This window comes from Pelobates fuscus, chromosome 7 (assembly GCF_036172605.1).
Source record: "Pelobates fuscus isolate aPelFus1 chromosome 7, aPelFus1.pri, whole genome shotgun sequence".
NCBI classification, from domain to species: domain Eukaryota; kingdom Metazoa; phylum Chordata; class Amphibia; order Anura; family Pelobatidae; genus Pelobates; species Pelobates fuscus.
The window spans coordinates 57,052,466-57,076,459 of record NC_086323.1 but is presented as its reverse complement, the minus strand read 5'-3'; the positions used below and the strand labels follow the sequence as shown (position 1 = coordinate 57,076,459).

General features: G+C 39.8%; 1 protein-coding gene across 1 annotated transcript in view; it reads left to right on the top strand.

Moving 5' to 3' along the window:
- LHX4 (LIM homeobox 4) overlaps nt 1–23,994 on the top strand; it is an 81,227-nt gene that overhangs the window by 44,855 nt on the left and 12,378 nt on the right. The window contains exon 2 of the mRNA XM_063427296.1: nt 12,888–13,059. Within this exon, the coding sequence (XP_063283366.1) occupies nt 12,888–13,059 (172 nt within the window). The remainder of the gene's footprint in view (nt 1–12,887; nt 13,060–23,994) is intronic.

Sequence of the window (23,994 nt, the reverse complement as noted above, 5' to 3'; positions counted from 1 at the left end):
CATAGTGGAACATATCAAATATACAAAATGCCCAGCACAAATGTAATGCTTAAGGAAAAAATGCGAAAAATATTTTTTTACCACAAACTTTGACATATAATGGCGACAAAATGGCGACATTTTAAGGCACAATATATGCCATATGAGATACCCTGGAGTGTCTACTTTCACAAATGGTAGGCTTTTTTGCGGTTTTTGAAACAGTCAAACTGCTATAATGGCCCAAATTGAAACATAAGCCCTGCAAATCCGTCTCTCAAAATTCTACTCTAAAAACTGAAATGGTCAGGTCTCCTTTATGGCACTGTAACGTCACCAAATAGTGTCAAAGACATACATTGGGGTTTTGTTTTACTCAGAAGACTTAGCTGAGCATAATTAGGGGTGTTTTATCATAGTGGAACATATCAAATATACAAAATGCCCAGCACAAATGTAATGCTTAAGGCAAAAATGCGAAAAATATTTTTTTACCACAAACTTTGACATATAATGGCGAAAAAATGGCGACATGTTAAGGCACAATATATGCCATATGAGATACCCTGGAGTGTCTACTTTCACAAATGGTAGGCCTTTTTGCCGTCATTTGAACAACCAAACTACTATAATGCCCCAAAATAAGACATAGGTCCATTAAATCCATCTTTGAATTTTCTAACTGTAGAAACTGAAATAGTCTGGCCTCTTATATTTCATTATAGCTTCCCAAAATAGTGGCAAAGGCATACAAGGGGGGTATTATTGTACTCAGCAGATGTTGCTGAACACAAAATGGGATTTTGACCAGGAATAGCACACAGCAGCTTTACAAAATACACATTTAAAAAACCTTGTTATATGTGTGTATTTCAAAAAACAGAAAAAACACAATTTTACTGCAATATGTAGCAGAGATTGGTGGGAAAATGGCTATGTAAAAAGTGTCAAAATACCCTTAAATAAATAGCCTGTGATGTCTTCTTTATATAAATATATACTTTTGTGTAGCAATTTTGTTTTCTGTGACAGCTGTCAAACTTACAAGTCAAACATACCAACTTCTAAAAGATTTTCACATTTAAATTTTATATTACTCCTTGTATTTTGTGACCTGTAACTTTTAAAATAAGCTGAAATCCTTTACATATTATGCACTTTGAAAAACAAGACACCTAAATGAATTTTTTTTTTTTTTTTTTTTTTTTAATTCTTTATTTTTGGAGCGCTTGAAAGTTACAAGTATTCTTGCTTTGCCACATCAGCTAAGTAAGACAGGAGTTGACAACATATAATATAGTAGTGGTACATGGGAAAAACTGCGCTCATTTTTGTATATATTTAAGAGAAGTACATGCATAAAACTCAACAGTATTGGTGCATTTTAAGACATTGATACAAATAGGAAACATGAAGCTCTGACCTTTGTCGGTTAGTTTAGCAAGAGTGAGCCATGTATTGCTACCGGTGCACAAGAAGCTGTCACTGTTTACACAGCCCAAATATCGTAGCATAATGTAGAGTACTGTGCTAACAGAAGACCTCCCTGTTAGCTATGGGTTTATATGGGAAGGTTCTGCAACGTGATCACTAACAGCAGGGTTGTTTGGAATAAGGGGAACAACAAAATTTTTACAGCATTTGCGAGGTTCAGCGTTCCTGTTTACAATCTCGTTGCTATATATAGCTCTATTAGTGAATTGGGGTGAGTTTGTTTGTGTGGTGAGAGCCTGCCCGATTGTTGTGTGAGTGGTGATGCCGCATACTTGTAGTGTTGGAATGCTGTGTGGGTGATTTGTATATTCGCGGCTAGAGTGTGTGCCCTTCCCTCTGGAGAGAGTAACGCGATCAGTGCGGCAGATGGAAGTGCGGAAGGGGTGGGGGGAGAGAGAGAGTCTGATATGTTTGCAATGAGTACCTGGATGGTGTTATTATGTGGTCTGTGTCGCATATGTGTGTGTTGGAAGCACAGCAGGTGCGGGTTAAAACTAGTATAACAATTAGATCATTCAGAGTCCTGAACTATGGAAAAAGTAAAGTAAAAAAAAAAATGAAAAATAAAAAATTAAGTCTAACATTTGACCATGCGGTCGGTAATATCGGGAACTTGAGAACGATTTGTACAGTTCGTACAGTCCCTGGCAGTGTGGAGGCATTTGGGTAGGCGCTCAGCCTCCGCTGGGACCCTTCCACCTCTTAGTCAAGTCCCGAATCCTACGGATGCGGTGGGTCCTGTCGCTCGAGGCACGAACTCTCGGATCGTGGTTAGGTCCACCTGTGTCAGGCTGCTGCTTTCAGGGGTTGCAGTAAGGGGGAGTCCCAGCGACCGTAGGTGGTCTTCTAGCTCTTGATAGGTTTCCGCGCGGAGGGTAGTGTCCCGGGCTGTTATCAGCACCGTGCGGGAGGGACCCCAGCGATATGGCACCTCTTTGGCTCTCAGCTGCTGAAGAAGCGGTCTCATGGATTGGCGCCACAGGAGTGTGTTCCTGGACAGGTCCGGGAAAAGGAGCAGCGAAGCGCCTTCGAAGGGAATTGGCGTTTTACCCCTCACCGCAGCCTGCAGCAGGGCCTTGTCCTGTAGAGAGCTGAAGCGGATGATGAGGTCCGGAGAAGTGGAGGCTGGTGCGTTTGGCGGTTTGGGGAGCCTAAACATACCATCAATTCTGATTGATTTGGCCTGTTTTGGAGGTAGATGGGCCGCCATGAATCTCCTGACGAAGTGAGGTAGGTCTGATAGCCCCACATGTTCCGGCACTCCCCTGAGTTTCAAATTGTGCCTGCGCCTCTGGTCCTCCATGTTGTCGAGTCTGCGGTCGGTCTTTAGCCGGTGTTGGTTTAAGGCTGCCAGCCCTGTCTCCACCGCAGTGAGCCGGTTAGCGTGTTTGCTCTGGGTAGTGTCGAGCTGGGCCAATTTGGCAGTAGTGTCTTCTACTGCCTTATTGAGGGTGGCTAGGTCGTCCGCCAAATTCGCGCGGAGTTCCGCCAGCATCGCCTTGATTTGCGCTGCGGTGACCGGGTCTCGGTCTGTGGTGGTCCCCAGTGGGGCTTGGCACTGCTTCATAGCCGGAGTGGTCTGTACCCTTGGGGCAATTGCCATGTCGTCCGACGAGTAAGAGGAGCAGTCGTCCGCCAGCGCCATTTTGTCCCATGCTGTCCTCTGTGAGCTTCGGAAAAGTTCTCCAATGTCTCGGCCCGGTGGACTCTTATCAGGTCTAGATTTCTTGGTTTTGCGACCCATTCTGGTTCCTGCAGTCAGGGTGTCGTTTTTGTAAGGTAAGCAGGTCTTTTTTATCAGAATTCAGCCGTTTTTGGTCAATTTTGAGCGGAGCTCTGAGGGATTGCTGCCATCCAGGTTCGCTGCTCGGCTCCGCCCCCTAAATGAATTTATTTTTAATTACTTTTCCTAAGCTGGACATATTATACACACACTATTATTGCCAAAACTGTGAAAAATATATATTTTTTTTTCATTTTTTTTCATTTTTTTATGTTTTTTAATAATAAATTAGATTTTATATATGTATAAGTCACATCAAAGTAAAGCCCATCTTGTCCTTTAAAAAACGATATATAATATGTGTTGGTTCAATAAATGAGAGCGATGCAAATTGCAGTTGAACACAAACAGCAGAAAATGCAAAAATAGCTTGAGTCCTTAAGGGTATGTCCAGCTTCTGAAGCTGCGTCCTTAAGGGGTTAAATAACTGTGAATTGTTTGAAACTCACCAGGAAATAGCGCATTATCAAGTCGGCTGCTTTGTACTAAATTTCCAGTTCCAGACAATCTATGGTTTAGTAAATAACGTTGACTGTGTAACACAAAATATATGGAATTGTGTATATTAAAGGGAAAGCCAACCATTTTCTATATTGTAAATAACATTTCTGTAATAGTGTTTTGTATTTTCCAGCTACTATACGATATGATTAGTGTGAATGTGCTTTACATATCGGTGTATAAAGCTCCGATCTTCTATTAGACAGCAGGATACAACTAAAAGGCATTGCCTTGGTCTGGTGACAAATAGAATGTCTGGGATGTAACTCCCTCAGGATGAATGTTTGACTAATGGGAATAGGAATGAAATCGGCTGTAAAATGTTTGACTAATGGGATAGGACTGAAATGTGGTATAAAGCAATCAGTACTGTGAGGGTGGAGGCAGGGTTCAAGGCTAAGATCATATATCATTGGGCACCAATACAAACATACAATTCTGGACTTCTAGCACTCCCTGAAAGCCTCTGCCCATTTCCTTTACTTTTCAGTCCATTGTTTTTGATTGTACACCATGTCCTATACGGTTCACTCTCTTTGTAGACCCAGACGAAACCCCTGTTTTGTGCATAGAATGTCCATCATACCCCAGGTATACAACACCATTACCCTGAATTGTACATCTCAGTCCTGCTACATTGTCCAACTATATTCAGTTTGACCTATTTATACACAGCTCCCTTATCCACCTTATTGCCCCAACCTGTATCAGTCAAAGCCCCTCTCCTATCCAACATGTCTATCCCAGTCCGCATCCCTGTCCATTTTAATCAACCATTCCTGTTAATCTCAGTCCCGTTTATACCCTATCATCCAGTGAGTACTGAGTGCACCATTGTTTGCTGCTTCTGTATTGGGTCAGAGTCCGAGTTTGTGGTTGATTTTCACTCTTAAGGGAACACTAGAGGCTCAGGAACACAATGTATATTCCTGACCCTATAGTCTTAAAAACACATCAGAATTGATCTCAGCCAATCACAATGCTTTCCCAAAGGAAAATGCAGTCTTTAGGTTAAAAAGCCTGCAGGGATTGACTATACTCATCAGAACAATTACATTAAGCTGTAGTTGTTCTGGTGACTATAGTGTCCCTTTAAGCTTTTTATCGGTTGGGGAAAGAAATTCAAATATGATGTGTTGAGCTGGTGCCTAATGCCTGCCTTAGTTTTCCATTTTTAGCCGTGCTGGTCTGAATAGCTTATGGCCATGCCTCACAAAACATTAGTTTAGTTTTGTCCGCATTGAGATTAAGGGGAGGGGGGGTTTCTTATTTTTTTGCGTGCATGTCTTTGAGTACTGCTGCGAAGGGAGCCGCATATTTTTCTGCCACCATGATATCTCAATGATGAGAGCATGATGAGTGTAGCCATTGAGATATTATGCCAATAAAAATAAAAAACAGGCCTCTATCTATAAGTTCTTCGAGGTGAATAATATAGGTGTTAAACACTATAGCTGATAGATTATTATAACAGGGCTCATTAACTTATTCATCTACACTCCAACTCCAACTCCAACCTATCCATCTGGAGCTCTGCCATAAGTATTTACATCCGTCCATTGACTTCGCACATTGCCATCTTAACATCCCCTGCCCCATGTGCATCCGCACCCCACCACCGGGCACCTGGACTCCCTTATTATATCCACACCACATTTAGATAAGCCAGGGCAGAACTAGAGACTGTATGTTTCAGTCACACTGACACAAACTAAAGGCTATGGCAGGTCAGTTGTTAAACTGAAGTCAGCTATAGTAAAGCTAGGATTCAGGGGGAGGCACATAATAGGCTCTTACTGAAATACCCATTCCCCAGTGGCAGCCCTGGTATTAATAACATCGCATGTAAACCTTCAAAGTTGAGCTGCACTGCTGGTAACACAGGTTTCATACAACAGTGGAATGTTATAATCCAGGTGTAACTCATGTGTAAAATGACTATGGAGTATTTTACAATTTCTGACGTTTAACTGGAATCTCAAGATTTCACATTTTCAAAGTCATCAAAATCCAAAATTCATTTTCCTGCCAGAAATGCCAGTTAGAAATCCTTATCAAGCTCATGATTTGGCACCAAAAGGTTACCCTAAAAAAAAAAAAACACCTGGTGCCTTCACAGGCATTTTTTTGCTTCCTTCTTAGGTTAAAGGTCACACACAGCAAAGTGCATTGGTGATGCTAATATGTTACAGGTGTGTAATTAATACATTGTGTTTCATATGGACATTATAGTGTGTGTGTTTCTTTAAAGGTCCACTAACGGCACCAAGACCACTTCATCTCAATGAAGTGGTGACGGTGCAGTGGCCCTTTAGTTTTAAATCTTCAATATAAAACATCAGTCTTGATGATTTCTGAGCGGCTGCAGCGATCAACGTGGTGAAGGAAGACAGGTAATTATAACCCAGCTTTCAAACCTTCACGGGACACACACACACACACACACACCTATAGATTGTCAAACTCTGTAGTATAGTGTTCCTTTAAAGTGCATTAAAATGATCATTTCACATTTCAGCAGCAATCGTTTGTATTGTAGTTGTAGTGCTTCATTGTCTTTTTTTTTTTTAATTCTTTATTTTTGTTGTGCAGATTATTACAAGTTATCAACAGACGCCACAACAGCGTGTTTCAGGAATTGCAGAAGTAAGACTGTGGCAGAGAGGTTCGCACATTTTTTATATGTAAAGAGTTAACAAGCTTGACTATACGTTTATATTGTCAGAGTAGCATTAAGTGAATAATGTTTAGCAATGCTAGTTTGGCTATGCTAGTGTAGTTATAATGCAATACTATGGTATACCGTGGGACAATAACTGGCTTATGTGTAATAGTCTTAACAAAAGATAAGGTTGTTATGTCAGGAGTTTATTAAGCGTTAAACCACTGGGAGTTGGCTTCAACATATTTTGCAGGTCCATAACCGATGAGGGCAAAAGTAAAAAACAGAAGCATAGTCTGCTTTAGTGATGCCTCAGGCCTCTGAGTTTGGGTACTTAGGTTTTGTGGGAGCTCGGAACAGTCCAGGCTAAGGATAAAAGTACCCTTGTGAGGCAGTGTGGTAGGCACTTCAGCCTATACCCAGTGCTGGAATGTCCTGGAGTTTGGCGTTAGAAGCCCTCTTAATGGTGTCTCTGCAGTGGGATTCGGCTTCTTCAGTAGGCTGTTGGGTGGACCCTTGTATTGCGACTGTGGTCATAAGGAGCAGATGTGTGCCGTGCTGGTCTCTGGTGCTTGGATCCGGTGAGATACATGTGGGGCTTGTTTGGGGCTCCAACGAGCGTGGGGGCGGGTGTTTATGCCCGAGCCTCTTCGCGCCTTTTCCCGCCTTGTCGGTTGCGTGCCTCTGTTAGCCGGATAACTGCTCTGCGGGGCTGAGGTCGGGGATCATAGTGGTGGCGCCGGGTAGCAGGGCAGATCAACTTAGCCACTGCTCTCACCGCTTGACTGTGAGTCATTCCTTGCTTGCACAGTGTCGTCCAGAAGCTTGTACACAGCCTGTCAAATGCCTCCAGTGCCTGCGTTGTTGGTTGGGTGCTTGTACTGTTGGAACTGGGCCTTAGCTGGGCCACCATCTTGCTTGCGTCTCGTTGGAGTAATACCCCTGCAAGTTGCACGGTCAGTAAGCCCGTGAGTGGACTCAGAGTGGCCAGTGGGGACCAGGATAACCCCCACTGGTCCAAATGGGGGGGGGGGGGGGAGGTTAGGGTGCTTGCTGCGTCGCTTAGGAGCTCCGAGGTTGGGGCGAGCGGACGCTACACCCAGTTTTCAGCTCAGGTAGGCCGCACCCGGTTTTCGGTGCCCTGGGTCCCGACGGGCGTCGCAGTGGTATTCCTCGCTTCTATGGTGCACCCCCAACGTGGGTAGTGCACCCTGGTGCTTCTTTGGGCCTCGAGGCTGGTGTTATTTAGCTTTCTCCTGCCCACCGGACAGGAGCTCATGGAACCCACGTCCACTCCGTTTGGCGGTCAGGCTCCGCCCCCCCGCTTCATTGTCTTTTAATGGATTCATAAGCCATTGTTAACAAATGTCAGTTATAAAAATCATTCGGACGAGGTATTTGTGGTGTTTATTTTGTTCCTGCAGAATTTGTCAGTTACTTTCATAGTTCTTTTCACATGTTGAGTTCACTAGGCGTCTGATGGAAACTTTATAGTTTCGATATCTCTCTGGTGATTGTGTGCTTAAATTACATTTTTTACCATTCGGATAATGGTGGATTATGGGATTGTTACTGTACTGATATTGCTAATGGCTCATCAGCAGTAGTTAATATGGTGATAATGATCATTATTATTAACACGAGATTGTAGTTACGCTCTGTATATTTTTTCTTCATGTTCCTCATTTTTACAGCTGAATCCTCCCTTTATTTTATACAAGTTCTTTCCTGCCGAGCAGCATACTTCTATTGCCATAGTTCTCACAGTAATATATCTCATTCAAAACATAGGAATATGAGGTTTTGCAACTAGGTAATGCCAACATTCCAATGACTACACTCAGCACAAACACTCTTACCTGAATTCTTACTGTTTGTTTGTGTAATCTCCTCCATGCATTTGTTTAATTCCCCTTTCTAGAAATCAACGTCAATTTATTTTGGAACACGAGTTAAAAGGTTAGTCCAACCAAAAAAACAGGCACCATGGCCACTTCAAATATCTGGATGAAGCTTGGAGTAACCCTTTAATGCAATGGTATATAAGTATGTGTATTGTAACAGTGCATAAACATTGTATTATAGGGTAGCTTTAAGATAGAAAGGCAGCTTGAAAAAGACAAACATATCAAATATAATAATACCTAAATCCACCACTTACTCTGCATGCATTCCAGTACAGGAAAATAATAGTATTTTGAAACACCAGCGAATATGGGAGATACGGGAGATGCCAGGAGCCCCATCAGTGCTGTACTTGTGACGGCTTCTTGGATAGGACTAAAATTGACCACAGACTGCGCCCTTTGTCAACCTCAGGCTTTACCATAAGACAACATAGTTCGTACATATGATATTATTAAGTTGCATTGGAGTTTCGAAGAAGTTCCAAGTCAACATCAGTATTTCACAAAGATCTTTATAAAATATTGGGAACTTGTGGCAGAGCCACTGTAACATCTAAAGTACACAATTGGATACCCAGATATTCTAGAAATGCAATTTAAATATATTGTGTTGATGTTAAATTTATAATGTTTATATTATGTTAACATTGCCTATACACACGGGTTAATTTTTCAAATCTGTTTAATGTTTGACATATTAAAATATAAGCTGTATACATAGTAAATGTAAAAGGGAAAGGCAATGTAACCCCTTTTGGATCCCAGAGACACCTCTGTAATGTAGTAACCAGCGTGATAAAGTGCTCAGAATATAAATGCCATACACTGCTCGCTCATACTCTCCTGTTGGCATATCATTGGGTTTAATACATTATTCCGTTCAGTAATCTGTGATTTTTTTTTCATAAACATTTGATTAAGTGTTTTTCGACTTTCTAGATCAAGATTTCACATTAATGGCTGAAAATACAGTCATTCCCGAGGCCTTCATAGCAAATCTGAAAACCATTTATTTTCCTTACAGAGAACATCAGGACTGTGTGATCTGCCAGCATATTGCTTCTAATAAATGCAGATGCTAATGACTTCTATCCTGGGTAATATTAAACTGTTATTGAAGGGAGAGCAGTCGTCTATTGTTACATTCTTTCCGCACTTGCATAATTCTTCACTTCCACTGGTACACAGACCATGACATGGTACTTTTTCCTCAAATCTATACAGCAAATTGTCTCTTAATGATTCTATGTCCGATATACCTTCATTACATTTCAATGGGTGACAGTACCATAAAGTACAAGAGCTTAAAGTAACACCATAGCATTAGGAATATAAAGATGTATTCCTAATGCTATCAAACTATATTGTCCTGACACCTATTTAGGCCCCTCTGCCTGCCACTTGTGAGAGTTTGGTACTAATTACCTCTCAGCCCTCACCACGCCAGTCTCCATGATCGCCTCCACCATTTTGGCTGAGATCATCAGTGTAGCTCAGCTAATCCAATATTTTCCCATATAGAAACATTGGGAGGCTAGAACACATGACTGGCATAATGTCTGTGAGAGCATCCGACTAAATAGACAAGTTTAACTCAGCTATTGGGGTGAAGCGCCTCAAGTGAATGCCTTCCTGATGAATGTTAACACTGCAAAGGAAACGTTTCTCTTCCTACAGTTATAGGGCTACAAAGATAAGGACATGGCACCCAGACCTCTTCATTGATTAATGATATGGGTGCCTATAGTGTCCGTTTAGTAATTAGAGGCACTATGATGTAGTAAGTTGACTTTAGGGCCACCATTGGTCCATGGGGGTGGAGAGGACGAACCCAATGCAGTATGAAACGATCAGAATGTACATTGTTACAATTATGTACAAAATAACTACTTTTACTGTATTTATATATCTGATTGTATAATTGCATTCAAGTGTTTTGTTAGAAACAGTCCTTAAATTGTTTTTGGTTACTGAGTCTTAAAAGGGACTCTATAGTCACCAGAACCACTTCAGCTTAATCTAGTGGTTCTTGTGTCTATAGCCTGTCCCAGCAGCGTTTGCACTGTAAAAGCCTGCCTTTTCATAAAAAATGCAATGTCTACATTGCGGCCTAGTGGCACCTCTAGGTGCAGTCACTGAGCTACTCTCTAGCTTTCTTATGGGAAAGCATTGGATTGGCTGAGGTCATTAAGATTGATGATTTCAATCATGGAGGCAATAGACATCTTGCTAGTTTCTGAGAAGTGCTGACTGGAGCGTTGCTGGGGGGTGGGGTTCTGAAAGATTCAGGCACGCCGAGGGTGGTCTTGAATGTGCTGGGTCTAAGTTTGTCACCATGCATTTTTAGCCCAGAGACAAAAAAAAAAAAAATCCCCAAATTGTGACAGTGTCACTTTAATGCACTATATAGAAGCAGGATTCTAGCACGGTGAAGTGATGGGTTAATACAGAATGAGTTGAGGTTAATATAGCAGGTGTGGCGTTTATAAATATCAGTTTATATAAATCTCTGAACTCATTCCAAGACTTGGTGTCACAATGTGATTTATAGAAGATGGAGTTAAGGGTTCGACTTAGGGCACGGAATCGCTGCTAGTTTTAAGGGGGCTTAGTTTAATATATATGGCAAGGACCATGCTACGTACCCTGTTTTGAACATGTTATGAAGCCACTGGTGTTTTGCTATCTAGTAATACCCGGGGCTATTGGCACCACTTCTTGCCCAGCTTCCTTTTTTCTGAGATGAGGATGAGAGAGCATGAATTTTGTTGCTTCCAATAACACAGTGTACGTAAGGGTTTTATTTACTAACCAGTGATTTACGGGGTTCTGAAAATATAAATTACTCCATTTTAGACTAAAATAGCCAATTGGTGAATATTGTTCAACTGGAAACATATTACAACTTACTTACTTGCACAATGCACTTAATAAAAAAGAAAGACTATGAAAGAAAGAAGCCACCAAGCAGGTCAATGGAAATAAATTAATGTCTAGTCCACTATTAGACAAGTTTGAGACACTGTGAAGCATCTATTCTTACAAAGATATCCAATTATTTCTATACATGATACCATAGCCAATAAACATCCATATTACAAATACAAGGTAAACAAATGAAAAACAACCACCAAAATGCATATACAAAAATTTAGTGCTACAGGAGTGCGGAGTATGAATTATTTTACAGGAGTATGGCCAACAAATCTAATTCAAACAATGTGTTATTATAAACAGGAGATTGGAATTCCAGCTCATATTAAACCACATTGATTGTTCAATGATAGAGTCAGGCCTCGTTCCTAACGTGTGCAAATTAGAAGAAGAAACCTAAATAGCTACTTTTTCTCAAATTTGTAACATTAGTTGAGCATTAGTGATGTCCCGAACAGTTCGCCAGGAACCGTTCGCCGGCGAACATAGCTTGTTTGTGGCGAACGCGGCGGGCGAACATATGCAATGGTCGGTCCGCCCCCATTCGTCATGGAGGTGGGAGGGTCTGGGAGGGAGGGTCTGCTGCTGATTGGCTGGAATGTGTCTGCTGACTGTGAGGTACAGGGTAAAAGTTTACTCAATGATGACGAATAGGGGGCGCATCGCATATGTTCGCCCGCCGCGTTCGCCACGAACACACTATGTTCGCCAGCGAACGGTTCCTGGCGAACAGTTCGGGACATCACTATTGAGCATTAGATGCATAGTAACTATAAACTGTATCTAAAAAAGTGCTGAATTAACTGGCAATTGGGTACATTCTAATCCAGGGATAGGCAACGTTCGGCACTCCAGATGTTGTGGACTACATCCCCCATAATGCTCTTAGACACACAATGCTGGCAAAGCATCATGGGAGGTGTAGTCCAAAACATCTGCAGTGCCAAAGGTTGCCTATGCCTGCTAATCAATAGAGAGTAACAGCAATAATGTTAAAACTGATGCCGGACACAGGACAGATATACTAACATTGTAAGCATCTAGTCCCCACGAGGTGCTATTACTAGACTTATATATAATAAGAAACATACAGTTCCAATTACAAAATAAGAACGTGCAGACCTCCTCCAAAAGCGGCATTAAAGTGACAGAGTATAAAACAGGTTGGGCCACTGTATAGATAATCCCACTAGAAGTTAATAAAATAAAACAGTAAGAAAAGGTTATGACATATATATGAATAAATAGAAAAAATATAGACAGTGATAAAGTGATTTTAGTAATAGCTAGTTCTTATAAAAGGAATAGCTTAGCTGTCCCTAAGGCAATGACACAGGCCATTAAATAATAATCCTATACATAGCTACGATGCTATAAGTAGGTTGTATGGTACTTCCCTCGGAGCGTCCCTGGTAGTTTAAATCGGGGATGCCCTGGACAGCACTATATGAATCTGTATATGCCAGCTATGCATCCCTTGCTTTAGATAAATGCTATGCTAATATTTTTTTAATCTACAAGTGCTCGGTAGCGAAGGGGCTAATGAACTCATCACTTTGAATGTATTCAGCTTTATATTTGTATGTTGCCACATTCTAACTTTTCTTCCATATCTTCTTCCACACAGAGATTCCTCGCTGCTCTGGATGTAACGAGCACATCTTGGATAAATTTATCCTGAAGGTTCTAGATCGTCATTGGCACAGTGCTTGTCTCAAGTGTTGCGAGTGTCAGATACCTCTGACTGAGCGCTGCTTCTCTCGTGCAGGGAATGTGTATTGCAAAGAAGACTTTTTCAAGTGAGTTCCAAATGTTACCACAATTACCTCAGTATTGTTTTGTTTTTTTTAGTTATACTGAGAAAGGATCAGTTCTAGGTCCAGGGTATTTCATCTTGTTTAAATAAAGGTGTTGATGGTAACTAACTTGTAGGCACGAGCACAGACAGAATCCAAGTCAGTTTGGCTGTAATAAAAATTATTCGGGCAAGCCAAATTGCCAAGCCAAATTTAATTCAATTTCGTTACATAAAAGTAGGTTAAACTATTAGATTATTTTTTAACCTCACAGTCATGGCTGGCGAGTGAGGGCTTAAAAATGGAAGCGTAGGGGATAAACAGGCCTCTTTTAGTTTCAATCTTTTTATTGTCATGAAGCAGTTCTAGACTTTTAGTATAATATAAACAAAGTTTTTGAAAACGAGAAATTAGAAGGTTTTCTTTGGCTTCTTGTATGACATTTTGTTTTTGAAAGATGTAGTAAAGAAAATGAAATAATATAACATTTAAAACAATAACCAAAATACACTAAACTAATCTAAACTAAACATGCTCTCTTCTAAACATTCTAGGTAATTGGGCTTTGAGTTGGTTCGGGATTGGGAGTAACTAGTTTGAGGTGTTGGGAAGGTTGGCGTTATTGGGCTATGAGGGTTATGAGGGTTGGCCCACCATAACTCTAGTCATATACCAGTCTGTAAATTAAAAATAGACTTTAGTTTTAATTGGGTAGTTCTGTCTAGTGTTTTGATATGGCTACCAGGTAAGAAAGAATATCTCCGTTAATGTACTTTTACTTAACAAGGTTAAGGTATTGTTTACTTAACAATAGGTAAGGAATGTTCATGTTGAGTAGTGCAGGTGAAGGGGAAAGCTGTGTCCAAATATGGGGTATATTTTTATGTGCTGGGTTATATGGGTTAGTTTTGTAACTTGGTGTTCCATTGTTACCCCTAGTACTGCTAATAATGGTGAGATTTTTAAAGGCATTGCCTTGTAATTGTGTTATATAGTTTGCTACCTGTTTCCAGAAAACAGGTCTCTTTTAATGCTAAGCTTGTTATTTCAGTGAAAATAATAGAAGCTTATGGGTGTCAATATGACGCCTCCAATAAGTACAAGGGAAGCATAAGCCATGTTGCAGGTTGGGGTATGTCTGCTAAACAGCAAGCAGTGAAAAACGCAAAGGAAATGTTTTACTGAACTCATTTAATGTTGCAAGATACCCCTGAATTGGGGCAAATCGCCAAGATGAACTTCCTGTAGTTGTGTCTAGATTTTTTTTAAAAATGGGTGAATAACACACAACGTTTAGAATGTTAAAAGAAAAAGGAAAGAAGTTCGATTTTTTTAGTGAGCGTCAAGAACCGAGAAGAATCTTTATTTATGATCTTTTTTTTCATGTTTACAAAGTTCTTACTGGAAAAGTTAATACATTGTCTGCCCGGTACAGCATTTTCCTGATCCATCTCTCAAACAGTCAGTTCAGGGTCTGAGAAAAATATCTTATGTCTCGAAATTGAAATGTAATCTGGAATGTTCTTAATCACAGTCAAGTATATTGACCTGATTAATAGTATTTCGCTGGTTTATCTGACGTCCTATAAACTTACCAGCCTTGTGTGATTCTTTGAATACAAATTCCTACTTTAAGGTAGGAAAAAAAAAAAAAGCTAACAAAACTTCGAACCAGCTAAATAAATAAGTTTTGCTGTGATTTTAGATTTGATTTAAAAAAAAAAATGTTGTAATCTGAAGATTTATAATTACAGTGGCCTAAATCATGTGATTCTGTTTAATGAACTTGTAGATTATACGCCGTTATAGTGTGCAGGAATTAATGGCACATTTTGCTTAACAAACATTGCTACAGTTATATGTAAATATATATTGTCATTAAAGGAAATTCGTCACTTCTCTGGAAACGGCATCATTGAATAAAAACTTATAGCAAATGTTAAAGGAACATGTTTAAACAACCATAAAAAAATTATTTTTGTATTTAATTGTATGATTTTATGTAAAATTCTTCTATGTTCCTAAACCATTTTACATTGCTGGGCTTCCCTTTTTTTCCCTCATCAGAGCAGCACAATACTCCCTCATTGACATCATCATTATAAACATATGTCACATGTACGTCACTCACCATGAGTGGTCAATGGAGTGCTTCTCTGTGAGAAGCATTTAATCCACTATTTGCCTTAGACCCACATAGTTCCATTGCACAGTGCCGTCGACAGGAAACCAACAGGTGCACATGCATGTGACCATGGGCAGATCCATCTCGGGAGCGGCTGACAACCCATTCCACCCTTTATCACACTCTGCTCTTATCCTTCTTTCCCGTACTTCAAACTTTGCCAATATAGGCTCTTCCCACACTTCTCACAATCCCCATAACCCCTCTCCAATACTTCTCACAGCCCCAATTTCTCCCTCTTATACTTCTCAAGTTCCCCCTATTCCATCTCCATACTTATCACAATCCCCATTTCCCCTCCCCATACTTCTCACAATCCAAAAATTCTGCTTGACCTACTGCTCACAGTCCCCATATCCCCACCCATACTTCTTAAACCCCCCCAAAAATCTTTCCATCAATACCCATATCCCCTTCCCACACACTAGACATTCCTTATATCCCCTCTTCCAATACTTCTCTTCAAGCATAAAGTCAAGATTGAACACTGACTTGCCTGCGCTCCCTTGAGTTGGTGAGAGTGGTACAGAACCAAACATGGAGATCTTTGAGATCTTTTAACCTCACTGACAGCTTACAGATTGCTCCCTCACTACCAGAGATGGCGCTCTAGACCCAGATAGGGGCCCACCCCTGTTAATTCAAAATACCACAATCATAATGAATCCAGATCTATATTCTCTCTAATAATATTACTCCATGTTGCTACATGTTAGCTTATTGATCCAAGGCCATTCTGGGGTTAATTAATTTTTTCCTTGTTTCCTTCTTTGGATCAAGAGCAAAAACAGATGTGAAAAAGGCTGAACTTGATAGAAGCATGTCTCTTTTAGGCCTATGTAACTATGAACTCTAATTCAATTTCCACCACCATAAAGGTATGTCTAAATGACCCCAACTTAATTTTGTGCACAGACTGGTTTAGCTCATCAACTGTTGCCACCAGTGGGTGATGGGAAATAACAGCATGTGATGGTAAAATCTCTGCCCATTTTCCTACTTCGTGTTTGTACTTTAAAGAGTTTCCAAAACCATCAAAAAGAGCTTATTGTAAAGATTATGCCCTTATGAAAAGTTTAACTCAAGGCAGGGCATAGACCTTTTATTTTACTGATTCAGCTGTCTTTGGATATTGCATTCCTGCCAATGATGAATTTCCAGATAAGGAATACTGCTTCATCTGCTTGCATGCAAGGATTGCAGACACGTGTAGAACTGCTGATTTAGAACACTGGAAGCCAAAATGTATCTAAGAGACATAAAACACAAACTAGTCCATCACACCTAGCAATAGTATCTTCGCATTGTACCAGTGATGGTAGCATCAATGTCTCTGCAAATTAGACCTTTGCCCAGCATCTGCCGTAATAAAAATACCACTTATAAGGAATTCTAGAGTATGTCTGTGCTTGTAACAAAATTAAAACCTTAGGAATTTTGGTTGAACCCTAACTTCTGTCACTCTCTATGGATAGACTAACCATATAATAAATACTGTGAAATACTTTAATGAAATAAAGGCATACACAATTGTGCTCACCAAAGAATTAATCACAAGGAGCATAGTGCCTTATAAGTAAGAGATACAGTACTTGTATAATTCATTTTAACTGCTCCCTTACTAGGCCAATGCCCTGTCACGTAGGACCAGCATGATGTGGTTTGGCCACCATGTCTAAACTGTCATTGAATCTTGCCTGTCACAATGGTCCAAAGTATGTATTCTGCATTGTTAAGTGTTCTTGCATAGCAAGACCACTTAATGTTATCTCACATATATATTTTTATTATTATTATTATAGTCAAATTTACCACCCTAACTCCTCCCACAGTTTTTACACTACATAGACAGTAATATACCGAAACGTGTGGATTGTTCCCGATTGGTGTGCTATTACTTTGTGGAACGTTTCGCCAAATGGTTCACGGAATATCGTCGTTCTTGTGGCGAAATTGGTCCCATGGAATGAATGGCAAAATGTTCAAAACTAGAGTGGGAGCTGGCAAAAGCTGAAAAATCAGGACATGATTTCTAAACTGCCACCACTCCCTCATTTCCAAGTCCACCTACACAAATATTATATCAAAATGTTCAGCTATCCCTGCTGCCACTAAAAATGTCCACGGCTAAGCCATAATCCTGATAGTTTTCACAATATGACCATTTGTTTGCAACTCACACAGTCCATTGACATTCATTGAAACTCCACTCTACAAAGCTCAAATTTGAAGAGCAATTTCTAAACTGTGACTGTGCCTTACATTTTAATACTTCAGAGACATACTATGCATCAAAATGTAGGCCTGGGTCTTGTGATTCTCACAATATAAAGCTCTTCGCTGTAGGATTTATAGTTTTTAAAATACGACAGTTTGAAGATGGCAACCACCAAAATACTCTGACCTGTGCCAGGCTGCAGCAGCAAGTGATGTCATAGACAGGGCCTTTTGTACACCTGCTAATGTTTTTATAACTGTATGTTTTAATGTAACTGTGAAGCACTTTGGGCAACAACGTTGCAATTAAATGTGCTATATAAATAAATAATAACAGTTACTTACTAATAACAGTTAGTTTTTTTGTTAATTTGGGGGGTGAGAGGGAGGTGCTTGCATGTGGGCTGTTTGTGGTATTTTTTGTGGGCTGTTTGTGGTATTTCTGTTTGGGTCTCTATTCATATTTGTCTCACACACGCACCCAGACAGAGACACTCAGACACACAGCAAGTATGCATTTCAGGCACATTGCCCCAATATGCAATGCCAGGCATACACACAGTTACACACTGCCACACTCTCTAGCAGACACACACAATCATACTGCTATACATACAAACACACTGCTACACGCACATAGTGATATACATACACTTATACACACACATTCACAATAATGTTATTCAAGTCACTTTTCTTTTGCTTACCTAAAATACATACATTTCAATGACAATACCTTCTGAACTCCTGAGTAGCTTCAATAAATGCATGCATTACTGAATAATTATTTGTTTTAAATAAGTAAGTGTCCACTATTGATAAATAATATCTATCTGTCTATCTGTCTGGATTAATGGACAGATCTAGATAAATTAATGTTACAGGTTTTCATGAATCGATGGACAGACCAAAAATGATTTGATTGACAGTTCTAGTTGGATGGACGGGCACTTATAAGTGAATTAATTAATAGTTAACTGGATTAATGTATTTATTTATGCACATTACTGTATGAATATTATAGATTGATGGTTATGTAAAGAAGAATAGATTAAGATGGTTAAGATCAATAAATATACATAAACTGATGAAGAAATAGAATTTGCTAAGTTAATGGATATCCCGATGAGTATATATTGATGTATTTTTATATACGGGGCAATATGTAGATAAAAATAAACATATGTCTATGCCTAGGTAGCCATGGGCTGTTTATTAATGGATAGCTGTAGGTTGATTGTTATAAACAGATTGAGCAATACATAAAGATGGATGATTAGAAAATGGGGCGATGTATAAAAATACGTGACTGAATGATGCACTTTAGTGGAACAGAGAGAGATTTATAGTGGGATGTAAATTGTTTGATGGTTTGTCGATGAATGGACTGATGCCATTGTCGGTTTTTGAGTCATCAATAGATGTAGATGGATTTATGGAGAAAAGTTGTGTATTGGTGAATAGATATACAGTAAGTGGATTTATATGTGTTTTATATATGTATGTGTATATATATATATATATGTACATGTTTATTTATATAGGTGCACTTAGCTCTTACTGGGTACATTCTACGAGAAGGAGATTTAGTAAGTGCAATACTTATGCAGGCATTCTGTCAGAGGCTATTATGTATGGTGAAAATGTGATACAGTATTTTTACATTAAAATGAGAGCTTACAATCTAAGAATTAAAGGAACACTATAGCCACCTAAATTACTTTAGCTAAATAAAGCAGTTTTAGTGTATAGATCATTCCCCTGCAGTCTCACTGCTCAATTCTCTGTCATTTAGGAGTTAAATCACTTTGTTTCTGTTTATGCAGCCCTAGCCACACCTCCCCTGGCTATGATTGACAGAGCCTGCATGAAAGAAAACTGGTTTCACTTTCAAACAGATGTAATTTACCTTAAATAATTGTATCTCAATCTCTAAATTGAACTTTAATCACATGCAGGAGGCTCTTGCAGGGTCTAGCAAGCTATTAACATAGCAGGGGATAAGAAAATCTTAATTAAACAGAACGTGCAATAAAGAAAGCCTAAATAGGGCTCTCTTTACAGGAAGTGTTTATGGAAGGCTGTGCAAGTCACATGCAGGGAGGTGTGACTAGGGTTCATAAACAAGGGGATTTAACTCCTAAATGGCAGAGGATTGAGCAGTGAGGCTGCAGGGGCATGTTCTATACACCAAAACTGCTTCATTAAGCTAAAGTTGTTCAGGTGACTATAGTGTCCCTTTAATATGAGAGAGAGAGATGGGTTCACACACATTGCTTGTTTGATCCTTTACGTCTGTCTATGATTTTTTTCATTGAAACTATCTTCTGATTACTATATATTGTTTGCCTCCCTGCCTTTCCAAATCACAAATCTGCACGAAAGATGCTCCGACGTCTTACTGCAAATCTAGTTATTTCGTGTTTTTCTGCATGTCATTTCACCCCACTCCCTCTAGCATGTAAGCTCATTGAGCAGGGCCCTCAACCCCTCTGTTCCTGGGTGTCCAACTTGTCTGTAAAGCGCTGCGGAATTTGTTGGTGCTATATAAATAATAAGTAGAGAGCAAAACAGGGCAGCGAGAACAGGCTAAGACACTGTGACCAGAAAGGACAGTGTCTGTCTGGACTCGCGGTCCTGTGTACCGCAGGGGAACTCTAGGGGTCCCCAAGGGCTTAACCCCTAAATGAGTGAAAAAACGACAAACAAGGATGCTAAAGGGTCTCGAATAGAACAAGTCACGAGACCCTGAGCATCGCCTAGATATAAGTTTGACTAGTAGGCAAATACTACGTAATCGGTACTATCTAGATAAACCCACAGTGTGTGAGGCTAAAAGAAATAGTGCCAGAAAAAATTAAAGCATACAAAAATGAAATATATACAGTATATCCAATATATACAATAATCGACTATACCGCTGATATAGATTATAGAGAAGAACCACTGCAAAGTAGTCAAAAAGGATCTACACCATACAGAACAAAAAAATAAAAATAAAAAAGGGGTAAACTTTAATTGAAACTAGTTAAAATCTGAGTGTCAGGTCCCTCAGTGGTCTCTATAACTAAACAGCACTCTGTGAGGCAGTATGCTACACATGCAAGTAGGGGCAAAAAATCTCCAATCAGGACCACTAATGGGTCACAAGGTTCCCCCTATAAGCAGAAATCCCTATATATAGACCTCTTTAGTATAAATTAAAGATCTTAGGAATAGGAGCAGTCAATATGTGCCATTCGTCAGCCAGAGCAATATATAGGTATCAGAGGAGAGAACATACATTGAAATGGAAATCAGTATATAATAGACTGATCATAAACGTAATAAAGCCTCTCTCCCTGGTAAACTAGCTAGACAGGTATAGTGATAGAAAAAGATAGATCAAAGCTTAATGCTTGAAACAAAATAGAGCTTAAGAGTGCTCAAGATTCATGATGCCCAATGCATATATCAGATAGGTATAGGTAAATTGCCCAGTATAATGCCCAAAACAAAATAGAGCTTAAGAGTACCCAAGATCCATGATGCCCAATGCCCATATCAGATAGGTATAGGTAAATTGCCCAGTATAATGCCCGACGCGCGTTTCGGTGTCTATGTGTGACACCTTCGTCAGGGGCTATTATATAAATAAAAACATAATAATAATAATAATAATAATAATAATAATTTACTTCCTGTTATTGATTTACAGGGAAAGAGTAACTGTTTACCTATTGTAATACTCAAGAAAATAAAGTTTGTTGGAACACAATTGCAGAATTTAAATAAATATGTACTGTCGTTTTAGGAAAAAAAAACTAAATGGTGCTTACTTGATTAGGTCTTGTGAGTCAAGAACAAGATTCCAAGAGCAATTCAATAAGTAAGGTTAAATCCAGAGAAAATAATACAGTTCCTTTTGGATTAATTTACGCAATGTTTCAGTATGGAATGATTGCAGAGTTTAAATTTGAAAAGCAAGCGGCTTAAAGGGACACTCCAGGCACCCAGACCACTTCTGCCCATTGGAGCGGTCTGGGTGCCAACTCCCACTACCCTTAACCCTGCAACTGTAATTATTGCAGTTTTTATAAACTGCAATAATTACCTTGCAGGGTTAACTCCTCCTCTAGCAGCACATTACTAGACAGCCACTAGAGGGCACTTCCGGGATTATAGCACAGATTTTCTGTGCTACAGTGTCGCTGGACGTCCTCACGCTATGTGAGGACCTCCAGCGTCGCTAAACTCCCCATAGGAAAGCATTGAAAGCATTTTCAAGCTTTCCTATGGGGAGGTCTAATGCGCATGCGCATCAGGTCTCCCCCGCCGGCAGGCGTGATCAGTCACCCCCGCCGGCTGACGTCATCGCTGCCTCTGGTAAGTCACTGAAGGGGTTTTGAGGGAGGGAGAGGGGACCTGCAGTGCCAGAAAAACGGATTGTTTTCCTGGCACTGGAGAGTCCCTTTAATGCTGGAGTTGTGCAGGATGAATTCAGGATACAAATGAAATGCTGATTTCTATGGGAGCACAATTAACTGGCTTAATTCATGGCTGGGATTATCCTTTGATAGCAGGCAACTGCAGTAAACTAATCAAACAACTTAGCTTGGAAGGTAGTAGAATAGTCAGTCGGTTCCGTGTTCAGGGAGTATAGAGTTCAGCAAAGTCTGTTTGGAAGATCAGAGGTTCGGTACACAGGTAGATATCACAGGGAGCTCAGACGGCACTTAGAAACCATTTGTAACAAACTGACTGAGCAATTTCGGAGTAGCCGCGACTTCCCTTTAACGCGGCAGCATTTGATGTCAGACGCATGGGCAGGCTGCAATCAGCAAAACCTGGAAGTGACTCCGAGGGAGTTCGCCGATTGGTAATCATGACACCTATACCCTGTATTTATCAAAATGTGCTTGTTAGATAAGCAGTCTGTATTTACCTATATTCTGAAATGTCTCCATCTTGGCTCCCTGTCAAAGCTCTGCCTTTATCTGTCATTGAACCCAATATAAGTAGAAAGGAAGTAACAGTGAAAGTACCATGGACAGTTTCATTTACTATTACATGTGGTATCAAGGTGAGCCATTACTCTTCTAGATGTTTGTATATGCAGTCTCCTTTGGCCAAGTTCCACTGTAACCTGGCCTTTAGGCTTTGTGCTGGTTAAGCATTATGGGGCATGTAGTCCGCACATATCTGCAGCACCAAGGGAAGCTTTAGTTAATGGACTAAATTCCCCTGAATGGGGACTACAACTCCCCAAATGCTCAGCTAGACTCTATATCCACAGACACCCACAGTTAAGACGAACCCTTGCCTGTGGACTATAATCTTCAAGGTGTTGCAGAGCAGCACATTTCCCATCATGCTCTGCCAGCTGATAGACAGGTAAAGTATCCCAGGTAATATAGTGAACAAATGTCTTCAGGGCCAAATTTTAGGTTGCCGGTGTCAAGGCTGCAGTGCCAAGTTCCTAGGTTCTTGAAGGAAATGCAGTGAGCCAACACCTGGACTGCCAAGATTAATTATGACTGTTTCACCCACTGACTGGGTACCATTGAAGAACATAAAAATATTTCATAAACTATAGTTACCTAAAAGAGCGGAATGCTATATTTTAACACAGGGGTACATACATTTTATTGATATAAATATGGATATTGGTTTGCTTCCGATTTAATATAATATTGTAATTGATAAAACAAATTCTCATTGATTGAGGTAGCCCACATTTGCTTGGAGGTCCACCACAGCTTTACTTACAATCCCTCAAAACAAGTTTCAATTTACCAATAGCCTTAGCCAATCAGAAGGTTCTTCTATACAAGCACTGCAAAAATGTGAAAATGTAGAACCTCCTGATTGGCTGAGACATGAGACTTGTATGGTGGAATTAAATGTATCACATGGTGTTGCTATATGGATTAACAGTTAATGGCTTGTTTGATAACAACATATTAGCAGGTAAGTAAGTGGAATGAGGTGAAACAAAGAGATGGTTTAATTTAAAAACAATATTGTATGCAGGATTGGTTAACATTTGTCAAATATAGAATTGCATAATTCATACAAGGTTGGGTGATAATTTTAGACATATTAATTATTAGTGTATATAAATATCAGCATATATTTGCTAAATACTGTTTGGGAAAAAAAGATTGGTTAATAGATGATACATTTATTTATTGGTGGATATTGTTGATTTTCTTACTTAATAAACTGATATTATACAGGTTATTTGGAATATACAGACTTGGTGATATAGATGTATTCAATGGGTTATAGTTATACATATTGACTAAATTAATATTGAATTACTCATTTTGGGGTTTACATTGGTACATATTAAAGGATTGATTCCTGGGTATATTAGTAGTATTGTGCAATAAAGATTTAATGTTTCTAAGCTTTTTATAGCTTTGTACCAGACCAGTAACCACTTATTCTCTACCAACTGCTTCCTAACAAATACTATCAACTCATGATATAACACAGAACCCAGGGGTGTTGCTAGGATTTGGCAGTATTTCATTATTAGCCCCGAGACCCTG